Source organism: Triticum urartu, chromosome 5A (genome assembly GCF_056163025.1).
Source record: "Triticum urartu cultivar PI428250 chromosome 5A, HENAU_Tu73, whole genome shotgun sequence".
NCBI lineage: Eukaryota > Viridiplantae > Streptophyta > Magnoliopsida > Poales > Poaceae > Triticum > Triticum urartu.
This window is the reverse complement of record NC_141877.1, coordinates 324,435,754-324,458,868: the sequence shown is the minus strand read 5'-3', so window position 1 is coordinate 324,458,868 and position 23,115 is coordinate 324,435,754. Positions and strand designations below refer to the sequence as shown.

Genomic DNA, 23,115 nt, shown 5'->3' with positions numbered 1-23,115 from the left:
TAACATAGTTTCTCTTAATGGAGCATGGTATAGTTGGTACTCCTGGATCTCCTAGTTTCTTTGGTATTCCACCTTTAAAAGTGTAAATAGCAAGCATGGTGGAAATTTCATCTTCTGGTATCTTTCTTTTATTAGTAACAATATCCTTCATGTACTTAGCATAAGGGTTCATTTTAAGCATATCAGTCAAATGCATACGCAAAAAGATAGGTCTAATCATTTCAGCAAAGCGCTCAAAATCCTCATCATCCTTTTTCTTGGATGGTTTAGGAGGAAAGTGCATGGGTTTCTAAACCCATGGTTCTCTTTCTTTATCGTGCTTCCTAGCAATGAAATCTCTCTTATCATAACGTTGATTCTTTGATTGTGGGTTATCAAGATCAACAGCAGGTTCAATCTCTACATCATTATTATTGCTAGGTTGAGCATCAACATGAACATCATCATTAATATTATCACTAGGTTCATGTTCATTACCAGATTGTGTTTCAGCATCGGAAATAGAAATATCATTGGGATTCTCAGGTGTGTCAACAACAGGTTCACTAGAAGCATGCAAATTCCTATCATTTTTCTTTTTCTTCCTTTTAGAAGGACTAGGTGCATCAACATTAGTTCTCTGAGAATCTTGCTCAAATCTCTTAAGATGACCCTCGGGATACAAAGGTTCCTGAATCATTTTACCCCCTCTAGTCATAACTCTAACAACATATCATTTTTCTTATTATTTAATTCACTGAGCAAATCATTTTGAGCTTTAAGTACTTATTCAACTTGTGTGGTAACCATAGAAGCATTTTTACTAATGAGTTTAAGTTCACCTTTAACTCTAGACATATAATCACTCAAGTGTTCAAGCATATCAGCATTGTGTTTCACTTGTCTACCAACATAAGCATTAAAGTTTTCTTGTTTAACAATGAAATTATCAAACTCATCTAAGCATTGGCTAGCAGACTTATAACGAGGAATATCAGCTTCATCAAATCTATGGAGAGAATTTACCTTTACTACCTGTGTCGGGTTATCAAGACCATGTATTTCTTCAATAGGTGGTAAATTCTTAATATCTTCAGCTTTAATACATTTTTCTTCAGGATTGAGAAATAGAATACCCCTTTTCTTCGGAGTTGGCTTAGGAGTTGGTTCAGGAAGTGTCCAATCGTTTTCATTACTCAACATATTATTCAATAGCAATTCAGCTTGATCAACAGTTCTTTCCCTAAAAACACAACCAGCACAACTGTCCAGGTGGTCTCTGGAAGCATCGGTTAGTCCATTATAAAAGATATCAAGTATTTCATTTTTCTTGAGAGGATGATCAGGAAAAGCATTAAGTAATCGGAGAAGCCTCCCCCAAGCTTGTGGGAGACTTTCTTCTTCAATTTGCACAAAATTGTATATTTCCCTTAGAGCAGCTTGTTTCTTATGAGCGGGGAAATATTTAGCAAAGAAGTAATAAATCATATCCTGAGGACTACGCACACAACCAGGATCAAGAGAATTAAACCATGTTTTAGCATCACCCTTTAATGAGAATGGAAACAACTTAACGATAAAGTAATAGCGAGTTTTCTCATCATTAGTGAATAGGGTGGCTATATCATTTAATTTAGTAAGATGTGCCACAATAGTTTCAGATTCATAGCCATAAAAAGGATCAGATTCAACCAAAGTAATTAACTCAGGATCGATAGAGAAATCATAATCCTTATCAGAAATACAGATAGGTGAAGTAGCAAAAGCAGGATCATATTTCATTCTAGCATTCAAAGACTTTTCTTTCAACTTAGCTAACAGTTTCTTAAGATCATATCTATCATTGCAAGCTAAAAAGTCTCTAGCAGTTTCTTCATCCATAACATAACCCTCAGGCACAACAAGCAATTCATATCTAGGGGAGAATCTTCATCATCACTTTCATTAATATTATTAGTTTCAATAATTTCATTCTCTCTAACCCTAGCAAGTTGTTCATCAAGAAATTCACCTAATGGCACAGTATTATCAAGCATAGAAATAGTTTCATCATAAGTATCATGCAAAGCAGAAGTGGCATCATCAATATCATGCGACATATCAGAATGAATAGCAGGAGTAGGTGTCGCAAGTTTACTCAAAACAGAAGGTGAATCAAGTGCAGAGCTAGATGGCAGTTCCTTACCTCCCCTCGTAATTGAGGGAAAATCTTGGTTCTTTCATCTTTCAAGTTCCTCATAGTGATCAACAGATATAAATCCCAAGTGACTCAAAGAATAGAGCTATGCTCCCCGACAACGGCGCCGGAAAATAGTCTTGATAACCCACAAGTATAGGGGATCGCAACGATTTTCGAGGGTAGAGTATTCAACCCAAATTTATTGATTCGGCACAAGGGGAGCCAAAGAATATTCTCAAGTATTAACAGTTGAGTTGTCAATTCAACCGCACCTGAAAGACTTAATATCTGCAGCAAAGTATTTAGTAGCAAAGTAATATGATAGTAGCGGTAATGATAGGAAAAGTAATAGTATTGGTTTTGTAGTGATTGTAACAGTAGCAACGGAAAAGTAAGTAAGCGAAGATCAATATATGAAAAGCTCATAGACAATGGATCAGTGATGGATAATTATGTCGGATGCAATTCCTCATGCAACAGTTATAACATAGGGTGACACATAACTAGCTCCAGTTCATCAATGTAATGTAGGCATGTATTCCGAATATAGTCATACGTGCTTATGGAAAAGAACTTGCATGACATTTTTGTCCTACCCTCCCGTGGCAGCGGGGTCCTATTGGAAACTAAGGGATATTAAGGCCTCCTTTTAATAGAGTACCGGACCAAAGCATTAACACTTAGTGAATACATGAACTCCTCAAACTACGGTCATCACCGGTAAGTATCCCGATTATTGTCACTTCGGGGTTAACGGATCACAACACATAATAGGTGACTATAGACTTGCAAGATAGGATCAAGAACTCACATATATTCATGAAAACATAATAGGTTCAGATCTGAAATCATGGCAATCGGGCCCTAGTGACAAGCATTAAGCATAGCAAAGTCATAGCAACATCAATCTCAGAACATAATTGATACTAGGGATCAAACCCTAACAAAACTAACTCGATTACATGATAAATCTCATCCAACCCATCACCATCCAGCAAGTCTACAATGGAATTACTTATGCACGGCGGTGAGCATCATGAAATTGGTGATGGAGGAAGGTTGATGATGACGATGGTGACGGATTCCCCTCTCCGGAGCCCCGAACGGACTCCAGATCAGCCCTCCCGAGAGAGATTAGGGCTTGGCGGCGGCCCCGTATCGTAAAACGCGATGAATCCTTCTCCCTGATTTTTTTTCTCATCGGATGTGAATATATAGAGTTGGAGTTGAGGTCGGTGGAGCATCAGGGGGCCCACGAGGCAGGGGGACGCGCCCCCACCCTCGTGGATAGGGTGTGGGCCCCCTGGCCTTGATTCTTTTGCCAGTATTTTTTATATATTCCAAAAATATTCTCCGTTGATTTTCAGGTCATTCCGAGAACTTTTATTTCTGCACAAAAATTACACCATGGCAATTCTGCTAAAAACAGCATCAGTCCGGGTTAGTTCCATTCAAATTATGCAAGTTAGAGTCCAAAATAAGGGCAAAAGTGTTTGGAAAAGTAGATACGTTGGAGACATATCAAGGGCGAGGGGGATGGCAGGAGATGGAAATCTGGCGCGCCGTCCCAGCGCCAAATTAGCCTCACCCCCTTTCACTCGCTCACCCATAGCCACTGCCCCTTTCTTCCCTATTGCCTCACCACCGGCGGCGGCTACGATTTCAGATCTGCGCTATAGGCCGCGGCGTTTGCGGCGGATCTGGTGCTCCCCTTGCCGTTGGCCACCGTTTGGTCGACCTAGTCTGTGTCATGGCTCCCCCTACATCGTCCTCGTCTCCGATGCCGGTAAGAAGCACCCCCTCCCCCCTTTGTTAGCTCAGTGGTTAGGCCGTTAAGCTAGGTGTAGGATCGATTTCCCACTGAACGAACCGTCGATGTCGACTAGGTTATGGACGCACGGATGAGGCTGATAATCCAGACAGCAGTACTGATTAGTGTGATTCAGGCATGGGTCATGTTCATGCACGAGAGAGTTGTTCGTCGTGCTGGGAGACCTTTGATCCTCTACGGTCCATTGTTTCCCCGGGAACAGGAGAGGATCCAAAATCTGAGCTACATCTACAACTGCAATGACGTCGGGGCTCTATGGATGCTTCGAATGAAAAGAGCACCATTTGCCAGGCTTGTCAAGATCTTCAGGAGCAGGGGGCTGCTACAAGATAGCATCAACACCAGTGTGGAAGAGCAAGTGGCCATGTTCCTTCATGTTGTTGGCCATAACCAAAGGTTCAGGGTCATTCACAACACATTCAGGAGATCAATGGAGACCATCTCTAGGTACTTCAAGCAAGTGCTTTATGCTATTGGGGAGCTTAGAGAAGAGATGATCAGAAAACCATCTAGTCAGACTCCACCCAAGATTCATGGAAGCCCAAGATGGTATCCATACTTCAAGGTGAGCATTGACAATATACACGTTTCATGGCTTGATTATGCTTGTATTGTTCAAGTTGAGCACTAACACAGGCTTGTGATGCCATTTTCAGGATTGCATTGGGGCAATAGATGGTACTCATGTCACTGCCAGAGTTCCTAGGTCACAGTCTGCAGCATACAGGGGGAGGAAGCACTACACAAGCCAGAATGTGCTTGCTACTGTTAACTTTGATCTGAAGTTCACATATGTGCTGGCTGGCTGGGAGGGGTCGGCGCATGATGCTAACATTCTCACTGACAACATGAGTCGACCTGATGGGATCAACATCCACGACGGCAAGTTCTACCTTGGAGATGCTAGCTATGCATGTCGGCCGGGTATTCTTCCACCCTTCAGGAAAACAAGGTACCATCTCAACGAGTTCTCTGGTAGGAACTATTCTAGGACTACACAGGGGCTGTTTAATCTCAGACACTCCGGCCTTAGAGTAACTGTTGAGAGGGCATTTGGAGCTCTGAAGAATAGGTTTAAGATACTAGATCAGAAGCCATTCCACCCATACTCCACTCAGGTTAAGCTAGTTCTTGCTTGTTGCATTCTGCACAACTGGATCCTCAAGTGGGGCTTTGATGAACACGTGCCTGAGGAGGAAGATGTCGAGCCTGACGATGTTGTTAGCTCCGGTCATGGTGTGGAGGCATTTGACAATGACGCTTAAAAGAACAGAAGGTTGGAGTGGGCAGAGGTGATGTGGCTTAATAGAGGTCAGTGCAGGATTTGAAGAAGATGGAAGAAGAACAACAAGCAGCAGCAGCAGCATCAGCAGTAGCAGAAGCAGCAGTAGAAGCAGAAGCAGAAGAAGAGGAAGAGGAAGAGGAAGATCTAGTAGCAGCAGCACCGATGAACTATCCCCTATTTACCCATTGTCTCTTAATAATTTGAACTATCATTTGATAGTAGTTAGGATGAACTGTCATTTGTTTAAGTAGATGTCGCTACATGTTCAGATTCTGTGTGGTATGCTCACCACTAGTTAGAAGTGGTGACAACACCTTATGCAGGTTGCAACCAAACACCATGTCATATGTGCGCCTAATGCAATGCGGGCAACCAAACGCCGGGTCGAAAATGGTTGTCTCATGCAACTAGGGGCATGTAGGCAACCAAACTATGTGCATCTAGTTTTTTTGGCCTGCATCCCCTCAAACCGGCTCAATAGAGCCAGGCTCGCCGAGCCAGGCTGGATCGGCAATGTAACCAAACACGCCCCAAGTGTTTGGGGACAGCGGCTGGGGTGGCCATTCAACACGGTGTATCAAATGCCTGCCCTATTTCAAACAGATCTTTTAAGAAATGGATGAAGTTCATGCAAACCAGATGATATTTATAAAGAATTGGTATATTTACAACCAAAAGGATGACATTTAACAAAGTTTAACTAAATCAAACAAAAGTTAAACTAAACAAGTGCGGTACCGAATGGTTGGGGCCACCGGCACCTTCGTGGTTGGCGTTGGCCCAAAACAAAAGGCTCCGCGGCTGGCTAACGCATGGTCCGGCCCAACTAAAAGGCCTCGACATCAGCCTCTCTCCAGCCAAGGATATTCTCGAAAGCCATGAATACGACGACCTCGTGACTTCGAGCCCAGACGCGAGAAGAGTCGTGGCGACGGGATCTCAAGGCTGGACGTGGATCCTCTGACTTTCTAATCCCTGCCATACCCTGCCTTTGAGTCACTGACAGGTGAGCCGCATGCGCTATGGGACCCATGTGTCAGTGACTCAAAGGTAGGCTAGGCCACGGCAGGGGATCCTCGTCCCTCGGGGCTGGGGACCTCTCCCCTGTCCTGGAGACACCACACAAGGCTTGAAGACTCTCAAAGGATCGAACCAGCAGGCAGCACATTCATAGAGCCCTTGGTATGCCAAAAGTCAGATGCATGACGACTCTCAAAAGGACAAGAGGAGCCCGTCTGGGTTCTCAACAAAACAATTCTAACTCCATCCATCCATGGGGTTCTCATCGCGCGAGGTACTACTCCACCATAAATAGAAACAAGAAGCAAGGTATTACCTCTCCTCGAGGTCCCGAACCTGGGTAAAACCCTCGTGTTATCTTCGATCTGGTACTTCCAGCCATGTTCGCTGCCTTACCGAGGATACTGGCGACTTTAAGTGCCGTCATGGAGTCGTGGGACGAAAGAGGAGGAGCAAGCCGAGGCGGATCCGACGCCGGAGCAGCCCGAATTTTGCATCGAGGACGTGTTGGTGAAGTTTGAGGTCGCCAGTGGAGCAGCAGACTATCCTCAAGTCCGTCCAGTTCCAAGCGGAGGTGGCGGCGAACCGCCGCTTCCTCCACGAGGCAGAAATGGAGCGTGCGCAGCTCTTCCGGGATGAGAAGGACGCGTTGGAGTTTCTCCCCGCTGCCAATGACCACGAGGGCAGCGGCTCCGGCTAGAACGTCATCGACATTTCCAATGACGAGTAGAGTAGTTAGTTTTCTTTTTTTAGCCATGTTACCTATGCATGTAGATGAATTTCACGGTTGCACGTAGTAATATGAATATAAGGATTAAGACACGAGGACTATGGTTGCAGTGTCCGCGACATGAAGGGTGATCGGTCATTGTCCGTGTACGCACGTGCTCGCAGACGTACAGTGGCCCGGATTTGTGATATCCGATGGTAGATGCTGTCAAAGGAAGGCCATCTAATATATTTTTCTTTTGAAAAGAACGTCATTTGATCTAGGAGACTAGGATAATGGGCCCAAGGATTTTGTACTGAGGCTTTAAGTCAGTCAGTAGTCTTTTCTAGTAGTATGGCCCAGCACCTTTCTTTCCATCCTCCACCGTCCTCTTCACCCACTCCTAGCCCCTGTCACTCACTCTGTCACACTCACAGACTCACAGTACCCGAGCTTCGAGCTCCTCGGGAATCAAAGAAGAGGACAAGCGAAAGCAGGCGAGCCAGCTGCTTAGCAAGAGCCACGGCAATAGCTCGAGCAGCTAGCTCGAACCATCCATGGGGAATGCCCTGTGGTGCTGCTGCAAGGGAGAAGACGACGATGATGGATATGTCTATCTTGGTGGCGACGATGATCAGCATGCCTACTACTACCCGGCCCCGCCCGCCGTCTCCAGGTCCAGGCCGCACTACCAGCCAGCTGCGGGGTCTTCCCCAACTCAGGGGAGCAGCCTCCGCTGGCCCCAGTCTCCTCCGGCTCCGCCATCCAGGCCCCGACTGCAGCTGCATGCTCCTCCATCTCCTCCTCCTGCCTGCTCAGCCGCCGCTTCGACGAGCAGGGGAAGCCTGACTCTCCGGCCCCAGCCACCTCCGGCGGCTCCAACCCCCAGGCCCCAACGGCAGCTGCATGCTCCTCCTGTGCCTCACGGCGTTCCCTCCTCAACTTCGGCGAGCAGCAGCAGCATCCTCCCGTCCCAGCCTGCTCCGGTTCCAGCCTCCAGACCCCATAAGCGGGGGCCGCAGCAGCCTTCTTCTCCTGTGACCCATGGCCATGGCGTCGCCGTCGCCTCCTCAACTTCGACATGCATGCTCCTCCGCCCCCAAAAGCAGAAGCCGCGACCGCCTCCCCCGATTTCCCATGGCGTCGTCGCGGTCGACTCTCCAGCTTCGACGACGAGCTGCCTCCTCCGTTTTGAGCAAGACCTCCTCAACTTCGTGCTCGCCAAAATGGTAACATGCAACTCCCTATCCCCAAGCTACATTATTCTAGATGTATATTTCGAGATGAGTTTTGCTGTTGGGTACCCCCTCCCCCTTCTAAAATTTTGCACGAATGTTAAAGTTGCTTAAAAAGGTTATCGGCATATTAGCATGCAGATCAAATGTATTGAGTAGATTGATTTTGCATGCAAAAGACTATTATCCTCTTTTGTTGAAGGGCTACCTTCTAATCTCCACCTTTAATCTGCATCGAAACCGTAACTTTTTCTAAGAGGATGTACCGAAGCAAAGTTCAAGATGAGATATGTTCGTCACAAAGAAAATGTGTGTAACTAAAATTTTAGTTACTTGACCGTAAGAAAAAAAAGTTACTTCGCTAATTGCAGGGTTTGCTGTAGCACCATACTGTAACACTAGTAGAAAAAGGGGCTTTGGTCCAGCCAGAAAAGAGCATTAATCCCGGTTGCATTATGAACCGGGACTAATGTGAGCATTAGTCCCGGTTCAAGCGGCGAGGGCACCATACATGCATTACTCCCGGTTCAAATGTGACCTTTAGTCCCGGTTCGTGGCACGAACCGGTACTAAAGGTTAGACCTTTAGTACCGGTTCGTGCCACGAACCGGTACTAATGGGGTTGAGACCTTTAGTACCGGTTCGTGCCATGAACCGGTACTAATGGTGCAATTTTCAAATCCTACCCCCCCCCCCCCGGGTGCATCGCCTTTTCAGTTTTGTAAAAAGCAGAAGAAAATGATAGAAACTTCAAAATTTAAAATCCTTCGAGATGTAGTTATGTTACTACATCTACTAGTTAGGAAAATTTTAGAACTTAAATTTGGACATGTTTTGCAAAAAGTGTAGGGAAAATGTAAAACAGCTATAACTTTTGCATACGATGTCGGGAAAAACTTATAATATATCAAAATGTTCGGAACGAAAATCCGCATCCGATGGAGACCGCCTACGGCCTGTTTGCAAATTTTTAGAATCCTCAAATTCTAAAAGGAAAAAAAGTTATGCTCAAATTTCAGTTTTTTTTTTGAATTTTTGTTAAATCTGGTCAAACTATGGTCAAACTACTTATTCAAGAAGTATTAGTGTTACTAAATAATTATTCAAGAATATTAGTGTTACTAAATAGTTATTTAAGTTTTTTTGAATTTTGGTCAACTATGGTCAAACTGTGGTCAAACTATGGTCAAACTACTTATTCAAGAAATATTAGTGTTACTAAATAATTATTGATTTTTAGAACAATAGTTTCAAACTCAAACAGTGAAATGTGTGACTTCATGCTCAAGCTAAATTCCTGAGGGTTAATAGGATTGACATCTTACTATTGTCAGGAAAACAACAAGTGCAGACTTGGAAACGAGGGAGAATAGAACCCGAAAGTTAAGCGTGCTCAGGCTGGAGTAGTGAGAGGATGGGTGACCGTTCAGAAAGTTAGATGATTTGGAGTGATGAGGGGTGATTAGAGATTAGAGGTTAAAATAATTCAGAAATTTGAAATTCAAAAAAAAATTCAAAAAAATTCAAAAAAAAATCATAAAATTTCCTTTAGTACCGGTTGGTGTTACCAACCGGGACTAAAGGTGGACCTCCAGGCAGCGGCCACGTGGAGGGCCTTTAGTCCCGATTCCAGTTAGAACCGGGACTAAAGGGGGAGGCTTTAGTACCGACCCTTTAGTCCCGGTTCCAGAACCGGGACTAAAGGCCCTTTTTCTACTAGTGTAATGTCGGTCACAAATTGCAACACGTTGTAATGTCTGTGTCAAAAAGTCATGCTAGATTAATTGATTAGAATCTTCTCCCTCCGTAAAGAAATATAAGAGTGTTTAGATAACTAAATCTAATTTAGTGATCTAAACGCTCTTATATTTAGTTACAGAGGGAGTATTTGTTTTTGTGGGTTATTTTTGAATTAATTAGAGTCTGGCCCATAAAGTATCATATTAGTAAAATCCTACCTAGATGTAATTATGTAGTGGACATACGGATTAATAATGCTAGTAGTACTAGCTCAATACCTATGCCTCGCTATGAAAGTTAAATGCTCTTGTATTGATATCAAAGTTTTTTTTATTGCATGAGTTTTTAGGCTTTTGTGTCACAAAATACACATAAATCCAATCAACTAGCCAAAATGTACATCTGTCTGCTACATACAATGCATGATAATTGTTGTTATTCATTTTTTGAGGGGTAACTTGCTCCAAAAGTGAATGAACCACTACCAACTCAAATCTTTATAAGAGCAAAGATAATTTTAATTATATGAGCGTACCTCAGTAGGTTGGTGGTGCTGATGGACATGGTTTGAGTCATTTTCAACTATCTGTACTCTAGTTCCGCATGGTTAACCAGGAACAAAAATCACATTATGATTTGTGGCAACATTAACCCAGTCTCTAGCTTTCCCATGATGCAAGTGTTTTTTTCAATGATACTGTTAGGTTCCTGAAGGGCTCGGAGAGCATGTTACATCATCCAAGAAAGCACAAGCTAAATGGTATGAGCATGTGAGAAAAGCAGCTTGTGAACACTTGTTTGTTTTAATACAAATTGAAATTGGTACATTTCTTATGCAAAAAATTCTTCCAAAGTTGGCTTCATTTCTCAGAGTTCAATATCAGACATGCTAATGATTATAGAAAAATAATTGTAACTCTGATTAATATAAATAATGATCCTTTGCAAAATATAAGGATTCTCACGGTATGACCCTCTTTACATTGGTGTCAAGTACAACAGCACATACTACAGAATCTTTGTTTCGATTTCACCAAACAAAATTAGTGTGTCAAATTTAACCTGTACTTTGAACAAGAACAGGTATAGGAATATCTCTGAAGCTTATGTAAAAACAGAACCCCCTCCGAGAACATTGGCAGAGGCTGCCATGCTAGTTGCTACAGCTCTGGGCAGGATCCAGGGAGCTAATTTGGAGGTAACATTTTTTCAGAACATAGAGAGACCTACTAGTTTCGACTTTTTTTTCAAAGGCTTGTTTCTCTCTTTTTTCAGATTCTAATTAGTACTCCCACAAAGAGGTATTTAAAAAGGCTATGAACATTTGATTATTAGAGATGTATCAAGTACAAGTCTGCACACTTATTCAAAAGCTTATGTCAAGATTTTAGCCTTTTTATCCTAAAAAAGAAGACTAGCCTTGTCGTGCTGCTATAATCTTCTGCAAACAAAACAAACAATAGTTACCAGTTGCATTGTTTTGTTACCACTAGAAGTTAGAAGTGACAGTATGTTTGTTCAACTCAGTACTCATGGAAACAATGTTTGTCCCCAGGGTGTCCTTGCCTACTATGGCTTCCCGATTCCAATGCCCCCTGTAGTCACCACAGAGCACCATCCAGCATCACTACCAGACGGCGTGCAGTTCGTCCTGAAAACTTTGCCGGTCAGACATGGGTCATGTGGCCAACCATTTTGAGCTAAAGATTTAACACAAGCATCACATTTTTTTTATGATGCTTTACATTCAAAATCGACAAATGATGATTTTCCTGCCAACCACTACTTTTATCAGATTTATGCAAAGTGCATTGGAGATGGTGATGGCTTTACTGCTTATGTTGACACAGCAGATCCAACAGAATCAACAAATGTGCCACAGGAAGTGCGTGAGGCTGTCAATGCAATGTTACAAACACCCAAGCATAGGAACAGCCAACAGAAAAATGTGCTCCAAAGTAAACTGAACAAAGCTGGTTATAGGTAAAAAAATACTAAACTATTCATGTCCCTTTCTTTTATATTACTGATCATTGCAGCATAAATGTGCTTAGTTTTCAGAATTTCTGGTGTGTACTTGTTTCATTTAAATTGAATGTCACCTCTTTTCAGAGAAAAAAGGGGAAAGGGACTTCACCCAAAAGGCCAAATGAAGTGATAGTACCAATGCTCTCTGTAGAAAAAAAAAATCATGTGTATAGGTTTGACTAATAACCGAACAGGTTGTAAAGAAAAATTTCTTGCCTGAAACGCAGATTATCAATAATTGACAATTATCCTTTTTCTGTCAAAATCATGCAAATTGCTTATGTATTTCCACACAACTCCAAATCAAGACTGACATAAATTATGAGGCAGCTATTATCACACACTATGGGGACAATGTATAATTTTGGTTATGCGTGGTTGATGTTATTTTAAATCATAAACTTTAAAATTTGTGCCAGTTCTATTGTGAGTTATATAAGCATACCATATACTAAATATATCTATGAGCAGGATAATATATACTTCAAAATATGAGATCCTTGCAAGGCAATACCGCTTCAGATTGAGGTATACATTACACCTTAACATAAATCAAATAAACTGTCGTGAAAATGCATGAGCTTGATTTAGTAAACAGGGGCATTGATGCACCGGAGATGGGAATGCAATATGGGAAGGAGTCCCAGAATGCGCTGGTGAACCTTATCGCTGGCAAAAGTGTCATGGTTTACGTATATGGGCAGGACCAGTATGATCGCTGTGTTGGAGATATCTATTGTGATGGTGTGTTCATCCAGGTGAAACTGAAATGCATCTTATTTGTCTGCTGGTTTACTTTTATGATAATAGTGATTGTGCATTATCATATATTCATCTCTCAGGAACAAATGCTGAAGGAGGGTCATGCATGGCATTACAAGATTTACGACAAACGCAAAGAATTTGCAAAAGTAAGAAATGATAGTGCATTTAAATGTCTTTTTGGTATAATGCCACTTGTGATATGAAACACCTTTCATATCTAAAATGAACTTGGCATGCTTACAAACTATTGGTTATTTGGTTAATACCTAAGGGGGCATATCCACCAGCTAGATTAAACCATGAATTAAGTGCACCCATGAAAAGCACTTGGGTTTTATTAGTAAATTAATATAATAATTGTGAAAAAACACTAACATATTTCTGAATAGAACATCATGGTGTAATTTAAAGTTCTGAATTCATTTTGTGTCAGGAGTAAACCATTAAGATTTATACACTGTAAAAGTATATAGTAAGAAACAATAGTTTTTTGCATAATGTCTCACTTTTTGGCCTGGTAACATATGAGTTTAAATCTGACTTTAGTGAAGAGGTTTGGATGATAGCACCTAGCAGCTGATGATTTGTAATGGTCACCATATACGTCCCAATTACTCCCTCCATTCCTAAATATAAGACCTTTTAGACATCCCAATATGGACTACATATGGAGTCAAATGAGTGAATCTACACTCTAAAATATGTTTATGTACATCCGTATGTAGCCCATACTGAAATCTCTAAAAGGGCTTATATTTAGAAACGGAGGGAGTAGATCTTAAGATCAATTATTTGCTAAAACAATTCGGAAGATAGGACAACTAAAATGGCCAAATTCAAAGGTTCATACAGATGAGCGTGTGTTTCTCATGTCTTGTTTACACTTTGATTGTAAAGTGGGAGATGAAAGCACGAGATGCACGCCGAGGGCTTTGGGCATCTGATAACCCTGAGAAGCCATGGGATTGGAAAAGGAAGCACAACGTGAGAAATGAGACATCTGATAACCTTGATAAGACATGGGAATGGAGACGGAAATCGCACAATGCAAGACACCAGAACACCCCAATTCAGGTGACATTGTGTACCTGAATCTCAAGTGATGAGCTCTTGAATGGTGAGGAAGTCAAACAGCCTGCTGGAGATGTAAATTTAGTGAAAGCGTCTGAAGCAAAATTTGCCATTCACTTATTCGGAATCTCTATGCAGTTTGAGCTGAGAATGTATAGATGAACTGTGATGAGTACTGTGTTGAAATATTGCAATAATGCCTAATTTGTGCCAGTTCAGGCAGCATAAATATGTCGCCCAAACGCCAGAATCTGAAGGTAGCACAACCTACAGTCAACTCAATGGTGTATGGCAAAAATTTGTGGAAGAACAGTGATGCAGAAGACGAAACTGGTAAGGTCTACAGGGTTGACAATGACATGAGTTATGCTCTAAAACGCTCAACCATCAACCTGACACAAAGAGAGGCACAATTTTTCAGAAATATTGGCACATTTTTTTTATTTCTGCAATAACTTGAAGCTACACACAAGAACAAACATACCAGCGCGTTCAGATAGGGCACTCTATCAAGCCTATACATCCATGAATTTAGCTCCAAACCAAAGACGACTTGCTTTGCTGCAATTCTTTGGCCGGGGCTTGATTTGATTTTGGCGATAGAAAGGCCATATGATTTACTTTCTGGTGCCGGTCCCTTCACAAAGATATCCCCTTCTTGCTCTCATTCTTATTCTCATTTGGTGGAATACAAGAGTCCTGAAGCTCTTGTCTTTCAAGTGAAAATTGCCTATCTAGCTGGCTCAAATTTAGTAGTCAAAGGGACTCCAACCTGCTCAAAATTGTAACTACACACCACTTCTCTATTTCTACCAGTAGTCATTACAAGAGCAACAACCATCTTTGAAACAATGAAACCGATTGTTATCCCGAACAATGATCTCCCGATGAGTTATCCTCGATATTAGTTTGATAGCAGTGTGACAGTCGGTGCATACCCTAAGGTTCTTGGTGACCCTAATGACCTCCCCTGGTTGGGTAGTGAGAAGGCAAAATGCAATGGCAAGTTTCTCGCTGTGATAAACTAGAGTGTGCTCCTTCTCCTCATCTTCAACGTCGAACATCACCACATCTGTAGTTGGTTTGTAACCCATAGTTTTCATTTCCATGCCTAATTCATCTAGCTTTTGGTAAATCTGATCCATGTGGGGATGCGACTTGTCTCCAACACGGAACTCGTGGACCTTACCACTAAACTCAACCCAGCTATATGCACGGACCTTCTCAACCCTTTTCACCTTCATGTCCGATCTAAGCTTTGCAGCATCCTCCCATCTGTTGCTGTTAGAGTATATGTTCGAGAGCATGACATAATTCCCTGAATTCCGGGGCTCTAGCATGACGAGCTGCTTCAAGGCATGTTCTGCAAGCTCTGCGTCTCGGTGAATCTTGCAGCCACCAAGAAGTGCTCCCCACACGACAGCATTTGCCTGCATTGGCATATCATCAATAAGCTGACGGGCTTCCTGGAGCAACCCAGCGCGACTGAGCAGGTCGACCATACAACCATAGTGCTCAATCCTAGGTGTGATGTTGTATAACTGAGTCATGTTATGGAAGTACCGCCGTCCATCTTTTACAAGGCCGGTATGAGTACAGTTGCAGAGAATGCTGATGAAAGTATTGTCATTCAGTTTCATGCCTGACTTCTCCATCTGGCCAACAAGGGCAAATCCAATCTTACCATGCCCAGTCAGGCCCAACCCCAAGATCATCGCATTCCAAACAACAATGTCCCTCTTCCTCATCTGCTGGAACACAACCCATGCCTCGCCTGTGCTCCCACACTTGGCATACATATCAATCAGCGCAGTCCCTAGAACTGGGTTGTCAAGAAACTCATCCCAGTCCATCGTCCTGACTGCCTGCCGTCCCATATCAAGTGCACCCAGCCGGGTGCAAGCTGAGAGCGCCCCTACCACCGTGTAGCAATCTGGCTTCACTCCCTGAGTCTGCATTGCAAAGAAGAGCTCCAGAGTCTCTTGGGGGTGCCCATTCGAAGCATATCCCCCGACCATGGCACCCCAAGCTATAGCATCCTTCTCCGGCATCTTGTCGAACACCTCCCTTGCCCTCGCCATCTCGCCGCACTTGACGTACATATCTACCGCCGCAGTTGCCACAAACACGCTGCCCGCAACCCCCTCCGCTTGTGCCGCCCTCCACACCGCCTCCCCAGTGCCCAAATCCGCGACCCGGGCGCATGCCGTCAGGACCCGCACGACCGTGAAGCTGTCCGGGCGCATCCCGCTCGCGAACGCGTCCCTCGCGACGGCGACGGCCTCCCTGACTCGCCCCGCGTTCATGTACGCGGTGATGAGCGCGGTCCAGGAGACCGTGTTGGGGCAGCGCATTTCGTCGAACACGCTCCGCGCATGGTCCACGAGGTCGCATTTCGCGTAGAGGTTAAGGAGGGAGGTGAGGACGTAGGGGTTGGAGTGGGAGGGGAGCTTGAGGGAGCGGGCGTGGAGCTGCTCGCCGACGGGGAGAGGGTTGGGGAGGCGGGAGGCGGACTTGAGGGCGCATGGCAAGGTCAGGTGGGAGGGGAGGGGAAGGAGGGAATGTAGGCGGAGGGCGTGGACGTGGAGGCCGGAGGAGGAGAGGGCGCGGAGGAGGAGCGGGGAGAGGTCGCCTAGGAGGTCGAGCCGGAGGAGGCGGCCGTGGAGCAGTTTGACGGTGAGGGGTGGAAGGCGATCGCTGGAGCTGACGCCCTGGAGGAGGACGCGGTGTATCGCCGCGGCGGCGCTCGACATGAAATTGCCAAGCTCCAGTGTTGAAAGGCTTTGTCGGTCTGCTGTACGGAATTTATTAACTCAAAATGTTCTCAGGGACACGATTATGTTTGCTCTCGGGCATCAATAGCAGATCCTTTAAAACTCAAATTTAAGGAGTACAAGTGATATTTGGGTCAAAAAGAATAAACTACCCCTAAATCCAAAACTTAACTAAATAAGAGTCTTTCACTCTTAAATCACTCGGACTAAAAGTAGGGAGACACAAATTAAAGCATCTCCGGCAGGTCCCTTTCGTCAATAAAAACCAACTAGAAGTTGGCATAAAAAACAAACTCCAACAGCTCCCCTAAAATCTATATTTTTATAATGTAACCCTAAGAAACACCTTGTTTTCTTCAATATTGAGGGGAGGATGCATCTCCCCATATAACACAATTGATATTGGCAGGGGCAACTGCCTGCCACTTGACTCGCCGCTGATGACCGCCGCACCACCTCCACGCCTTGCAGCCGCCTGTCGTCGCGCCGCACCACCTCTGCCTTGCGGCTGCCACCCGCACACCATCAATCACCCACACCACTGCCGCCTCGCCGCTACCCGTGGGCTGTCAGCAGCACCGTCACGGCATCACCACCACGCCGCCACACGATGTTGGTCACCACGCCACCGGTAGCAGGAGCTATGTTGGCGTCTTCATGCACGCCAGAGACTCCCTAACGTCTCTACTCGACCTAAAATGAGATCTCGAGGACCCCGAAAAACTTAAGACCGTCCATATTTAGGATGGATAGGGTGATTTTTAAGAAATAAAAACCTTTTGTCGATTTATCCACACTTCCATGACTTCTAGAGGAAAGCTAACTACTTGCTAGCTAGGAGCTGTATGAGCAGTAACGTCCACATACAGCTCCGTGAGAAGGTAGACGGAAATGGCCTTGTTATACCTACTCCCGTCTTCAATGGGGTCTGCTCTTTTTTTTAGAAGAGTATGTGTGAAACACATATGTCAGGCTTTGGAGAAAAGTTTATAGGGGAACTGTTATAGCCACACGCCTTTCACAGCCAGAAATTTTATAGAAAGATGCCCTAAAAGCACCTATAGGTGAAGTTTTGCAAGGAAACTGCTGGAGATACTCTTAGGTGGTGTTTGGTTCTCTAGTCCTAGGACTTTTTCCAGTCCCTAGGACTTTTTGAAAAAGACTCTTAAGGAGGTGCTTCTAAAAACTTTTAGTAAAAAGTCCCAAAAAGTCCCACTCTGTTTGGTTTGCTAGAGATTTTTTCTAGTCCCAACACAAAAAAGCCCCTGGAACCAAACACCCCCTTAGGTTCCCTTATGGACCTGAATCTCAAGTGGCGAGATCTTAAATGATAGAGGTCGGTTACCTTAGTAAAAATGTAGTACTATAGAGATCATATTGAGGTTTTTGCTGCAGATGGACATTCCTGGGAAGCATCCAGAGTAAAAATGTATTCCTCGCAGTAAAAAATGGTTAAAGGGCATTGGCTATGCATTTGGATTTAGCTGCTTTTTGAGAGAGAGAGGGATTTAGGGGCTGTTTGGATTGAAGCCCCTGTCCGCCCAGCCAATATTTTGGCGTTAACAGAGAAAGCGCAGCTCGTTTGGGTGAGCTCCAATATTTTGGCTCGCCAGCGCACCCCACTTTTCCCTCTTCTGTTTGTACGCCAACGCATTGGCAAAACTGGGGCGGCCGATTCGGCCGCCAACATTTTGGCGCGCCCACAATGCCCACGATTTGGCATGGCGCTCCTGGGCATAAACCAAACAGAGCATCGAATCATATATATGTGCAGTTCATCCTGATAATGTACAGATGAACTGTTGTGAGCACCGCATGTCAAATATTGTCACAACTAATTCTACAGTACAAAGTTAAAACACTTATTCTGGGATGGAGGGAGTAGTTGTTAGAGCCTGAACACCAGGATCTGAAAGTACAACGAGAAATTTAACAACCAAAGGGGGCACGGAAATTTCAGCAGCATTGAGAAATTTTAACTTCTGTGATAAACTGTAGCTGTAAACAAACTAGCACCTTCAGATTACTTACAGCCGAAACAATTGAGTAAAAGAAAACCTCAATATGTCAAAATTTTGTGTAACTAAAAGTCTATCTAACTCTAGTTTACAAGTTAAAAAGCATGCTGCTAATTTTTTGTAACCGGACATCATATTTCTACTTCTACCAGTAATCATTACAAGAACAACAACCATCTCTGAAACAATGAAATCTGCTGTTATCCCGAACAATGATCTCCCTGTGAGTTATCCTCGATATAAGTTTAATATCAGTGTGACAGACGGTGCAAACCCTGGTGTTCTTGATGACCCTAATGGCCTCCCCTGGTCTGGTGGTGAGAAGGCAAAATGCAACGGCAAGTTTCTCGCTGTGATGAACTAGGGTGTGCTCCTCCTCCTCATTTTCAACGTCAAACATCACCACATCAGTAGATGGTTTGTAACCTATGGCTTTCATTTCCATGCCTAATTCATCTAGCCTTTTGTATATTTGATCCATGAGGGGATGCCAGTTATCTCCAACATGGAACTTGTGGACCACTGGACCTTACCATCAACGTCAACCCAGCTATATCCGGTGACCTCCTTGACCCCTATCACCTTCATGCAGTACTGCCTTCATGTGCAATCTTTCAGCCACCAAGAAGAGCATCCTTCCATCTGCCGCTGTTAGAGTATATGTTGGAGAGCATGGCATAGTTCCCAAGAGTTCCAGGGCTCTAGCAGGAGACTGTTTCAAGGCATGTTTTGCAAGCTCCGCATATAGTTGAATCTTGCAGCCACCCAGAAGTGCAGCACAGACGGCAACATTCGCCTGCATTGGCATTTCATGAATAAGCTGATGGGCTTCCTTGAGCAACCCAGCGCGATTGAGAAGGTCAACCGTACATAATTTAGAGTGTAGATTCCCTCATTTTGCTCCGTATGTAGTTCATATTGGAACCTCTAAAAAGACTATATTTAGAAACGGAGGGAGTATATATCTGCAGTTCATCCTGATAATGTACAGATGAACTGTTCTGAGCACCGCATGTCAAAATATTGCAACAACTAGTTCTGCAAGTTCATGCATCATAGTAGCTGTTAGAGCCTCAACACCAGGACCTGAAAGTACAACAAGAAATTTAGCAACTAAAGGGGACACGGAAATTTCAGCAGCCTTGAGAAAATTTAATTTCTGTGTGTGATAAATTGCAGCTGTAAACAAACCAGCACCTTCAGATTACTTACAGCTGAAACAATTGAGTAAAAGAAAACCTCAATATGTCAAAAATTTGTGTAACTAAAATCTAGCTAACTCTAATTTACAAGTTAAAAAGTATGTTGCTATTCTTTTTTAACCAGACATCACATTTCTACTTCTACCAGTAGTCATTACAAGAGCAACAGCCATCTCTGAAACAATGAAACCTGCTGTTATCCTGAACAATGATCTCCCGATGAGCTATCCTCGATATAAGTTTAATATCAGTGTGACAGTCGGTGCAAACCCTGGTGTTCTTGATGACCCTAATGGCCTCCCCTGGACTGGTGGTGAGAAGGCAAAATGCAACGGCGAGTTTCATGCTGTGATGAACTAGAGGGTGCTCCTTCTCCTCATCAGTAGTTGGTTTGTAACCTATGGCTTTCATTTCCATGCCTAATTCATCTAGCTTTTTGTATATTTGATCCATGAGGGGATGCCAGTTGTCTCCAACATGGAACTTGTGGACCTTACCATCAAAGTCAACCCAGCTATATCCGGGGACCTCCTTGACCCCTATCGCCTTCATGTGCAATCTAAGCTTTGCATCATCCTTCCATCTGCCGCCATTAGAGTATATGTTGGAGAGCATGAAATAGTTCCCAGAGTTCCATGGCTCTAGCAGAATGAGCTGTTTCAAGGCATGTTCTGCAAGCTCTGCGTCTCGGTGAATCTTGCAGCCACCAAGAAGTGCACCCCAGACGGCAACATTTGCCTGCATTGGCATTTCATTAATAAGCCGATGAGCCTCCTTGAGCAACCCAGCGCGACTGAGAAGGTCAACCATACAACCGTAGTGCTCAATCCTAGGAGCAATGCGGTATAACTGAGTCATGTTATGGAAGTAGCGGCGTCCATCTTGTACAAGGCCGGCATGAGTACAGCAGTAGAGAAGGCTCATGAAAGTTATGTCATTCAATTTCATGCCCGACTTCTCCATTTGACCGACAAGGGCAAACACAGACTTATCATGTCCAGTCATGCTGAGCCCCAAAACCATTGCGTTCCAAACAGTAATGCCCCTCTTTCTCATCTGCTGGAACACGAACCATGCCTCGCCCATGCTCCCAAACTTGGAGTACATTTCGATCAACGCAGTCCCTAGAACTGGGTTGTCAAGAAGCTGATCCCAGTCCACCACAGCAACAACCTGCTGTGCCAAATCAAATGCACCCAACTGCGTGCACGCTGAGAGTGCACCAGCTACTGTCCTGCAATTTGGTCTCACTCCCTGAGCCTGCATTGCAAAGAAGAGCTGCAGAGCCTCTTGCGTACGCCCGTTGGAAGCGTATCCGCTAACCATAGCACCCCAAGCCACTACATCCTTCTCCGGCATCCTGTCAAACACCTCCCTTGCCTTGGCCATCTCACCGCACTTGACATACAAATCCACTGCTGCAGTTGCCACAAACACACTGCTCGCTATCCCCTCCCGCTCTGCAGTCCTCCACACTGCCTCCCCGGTGCCCAAATCGGCGACCCGGGCGCACGCGGTCAGGACCTGCGCAGCCATGAAGCTGTCCGGACGCATTCCACTAGCGAACGCATCCCTCGCAACGGCAACAGCTTCCCTGGCACGCCCCGCGTGCATATACGCGGCGATGAGTGCGGTCCAAGAGACTGTGCTGGGGCAGGGCATTTCTTCGAGCACGCTCCGTGCGTGTTGCAAAAGCCCACATTTAGCGTACAGATTTAGCAGGGACGTGAGAATGCGGGGGGTGGAGTCGGAAGGGAGCTTGAGGGAGCGCGCGTGCAGCTGCTCGCCGACTCTGAGAGGGTTGCGGAGGCGGGAGGCGGACTTGAGGGCTACCGGCAAGGCCAGGTGGGAGGGGTTGGGAAGGAGGGAGTATAGGCAGAGGACATGGAGGTGGAGGCCGGAGGAGGAGAGCGCGCGAAGGAGGTACGTGTAAAGGTCGGCGAGGATGCCAAGCCGGAGGAGGCGGCCGTGGAGCAGTTTGACGGTGAGGGGTGGGAGGCGGTCGCTGGAGCTGACGGCGCTGAGGAGGAGTCGGCGGGTTGCCTCGGCGGCGGACGACACAAAAGCGCTAGGCGCGAGGGTTGTGGGAGGATTGCGCAGCTCACTTTGCACAAATTTTCTCAACACTTCCATTTTAATGGTGAACCTAGGATGGATTGTGGAGAGTCAAGAGACACGAAGAAGGAGACGTCTCCCGAAGCGGTGGCTCCGCCTCCCGACGCCGCCGACGGCCAGTTTTCTCCTTTCTTAACTTTTTTTTGACAAAATTATCCTTTCTTAACTTTGCACCAACATAGTGTAATTTTTCAGAGAAAAGGGGTACGCTCAACTTTACAAATAAAATCACCAAGCAGAGTCATATAAACCGAACACACAGTTTGAACATCGAAAGGCCGAAAAAACGACCAACATAGTGTAATTGCTGAGATGAAATAGAGAAAACAAAAGAATGGTCTTTGTTGTACTAAGTTGACCTCATAGGGCATCTCCAGCGACACGCAAATTTCCTCCCGCATACGTCCACGAACGGGGACTAGTATGCGGACACAACTGCGGGAGGCCGTCATCCAACACTATCATATATATGTCCATCGGTAAGGGTACTAATTTGAAATTCAAATTTAGTCCGATTCACACAGCATGCCGGGTCACACCAACGCCGGATTGCATGCCTGATCACAACAAAAAAGACTTAGTTTTTTTACATGCCCGAATCCAAAAGAACATCAGCCCGACAGTCAATGCAATTTCCCTATCGGACCGACAATCCTAGCCGTCTGCTCCCCGATCAAGGTGTCGTCCCCGCCGTGTAGACAGCCTCCGCCTCTGCCTCCTCCATCTCCGACAGGTTCTCTGACGGTTCCATGCGTCGGCGGCAGAAGGAATGAGAGGGTGGGAGAAAAGGGCAGGAATTGGGGTGGAGAGCAACGGAGGATGGTAGAAGAGAGTGAGGGATTTTTGGCGTGAAAACAATGCGGGTTGCTACAAAAGCATGGGCTCCGCCTTCCTTTCGCGTGGGCCCGGGGGGGTCAGAGAGCGGCGTTTCTTGTGTCCGAACTCCAGCAACCCCCTTCCCCGACGTTTGGTTCCGGTTTGTGAGAAAACCATGGTCCAGACAGCGCCGCGGACCAATACAAAACCGTGTTGGATGGCTTCCATGGTACGGACAGCTGAGTCCGGACGAATGCAGGTGGTTTGAGGATAGGCGTTGGAGATGCCCTTAGGAAGAAAAATAGTACACTTAATAACAAATCATTTTCCTCTCTTCCTTTGCATCTT

The 23,115-nt window shown here is 44.9% G+C and overlaps 3 protein-coding genes across 5 annotated transcripts; 1 reads left to right on the top strand and 2 right to left on the bottom strand.

Moving 5' to 3' along the window:
* The first annotated feature begins 7,397 nt into the window (after window positions 1-7,397).
* On the top strand, window positions 7,398-14,071 carry LOC125528920 (putative staphylococcal-like nuclease CAN2). Of its 2 annotated transcripts, XM_087525966.1 has the most exons (9): window positions 7,408-8,232; window positions 10,683-10,738; window positions 11,062-11,176; window positions 11,534-11,644; window positions 11,774-11,961; window positions 12,478-12,534; window positions 12,605-12,764; window positions 12,849-12,917; window positions 13,669-14,071. In XM_087525966.1, exons 1-9 carry the CDS (start codon window positions 7,561-7,563, stop codon window positions 13,861-13,863), a joined length of 1,623 nt encoding a protein of 540 aa, XP_087382092.1. In that variant the 5' UTR covers window positions 7,408-7,560; the 3' UTR covers window positions 13,864-14,071. The 2 variants fall into 2 exon arrangements, with proteins under 2 accessions (XP_087382091.1, XP_087382092.1); XM_087525965.1 differs by having other exon boundaries at window positions 7,398-8,232; window positions 12,605-12,917.
* Window positions 14,072-14,116: 45 nt separating this feature from the next.
* On the bottom strand, window positions 14,117-16,734 carry LOC147971245 (putative pentatricopeptide repeat-containing protein At3g08820). The gene is made up of 2 exons (XM_087525964.1): window positions 14,327-16,734; window positions 14,117-14,234 (listed from the first exon to the last, which is right to left on the bottom strand). The coding sequence occupies exon 1, from the start codon at window positions 16,593-16,595 to the stop codon at window positions 14,652-14,654; it is 1,944 nt and encodes a 647-aa protein (XP_087382090.1). The 5' UTR covers window positions 16,596-16,734; the 3' UTR covers window positions 14,117-14,234; window positions 14,327-14,651.
* Window positions 16,735-18,570: 1,836 nt separating this feature from the next.
* Window positions 18,571-22,056, bottom strand: LOC125528921 (putative pentatricopeptide repeat-containing protein At3g08820). 2 transcript variants are annotated; one of them, XM_087525963.1, is made up of 2 exons: window positions 20,235-22,056; window positions 18,571-19,060 (listed from the first exon to the last, which is right to left on the bottom strand). In XM_087525963.1, the coding sequence occupies exons 1-2, from the start codon at window positions 21,967-21,969 to the stop codon at window positions 18,780-18,782; spliced, it is 2,016 nt and encodes a 671-aa protein (XP_087382089.1). In that variant the 5' UTR covers window positions 21,970-22,056; the 3' UTR covers window positions 18,571-18,779. The 2 variants fall into 2 exon arrangements, with proteins under 2 accessions (XP_087382089.1, XP_087382088.1); XM_087525962.1 differs by lacking the exon at window positions 18,571-19,060 and adding an exon at window positions 19,119-19,720 and having other exon boundaries at window positions 20,334-22,056.
* Between the last annotated feature and the right edge of the window lie 1,059 nt (window positions 22,057-23,115).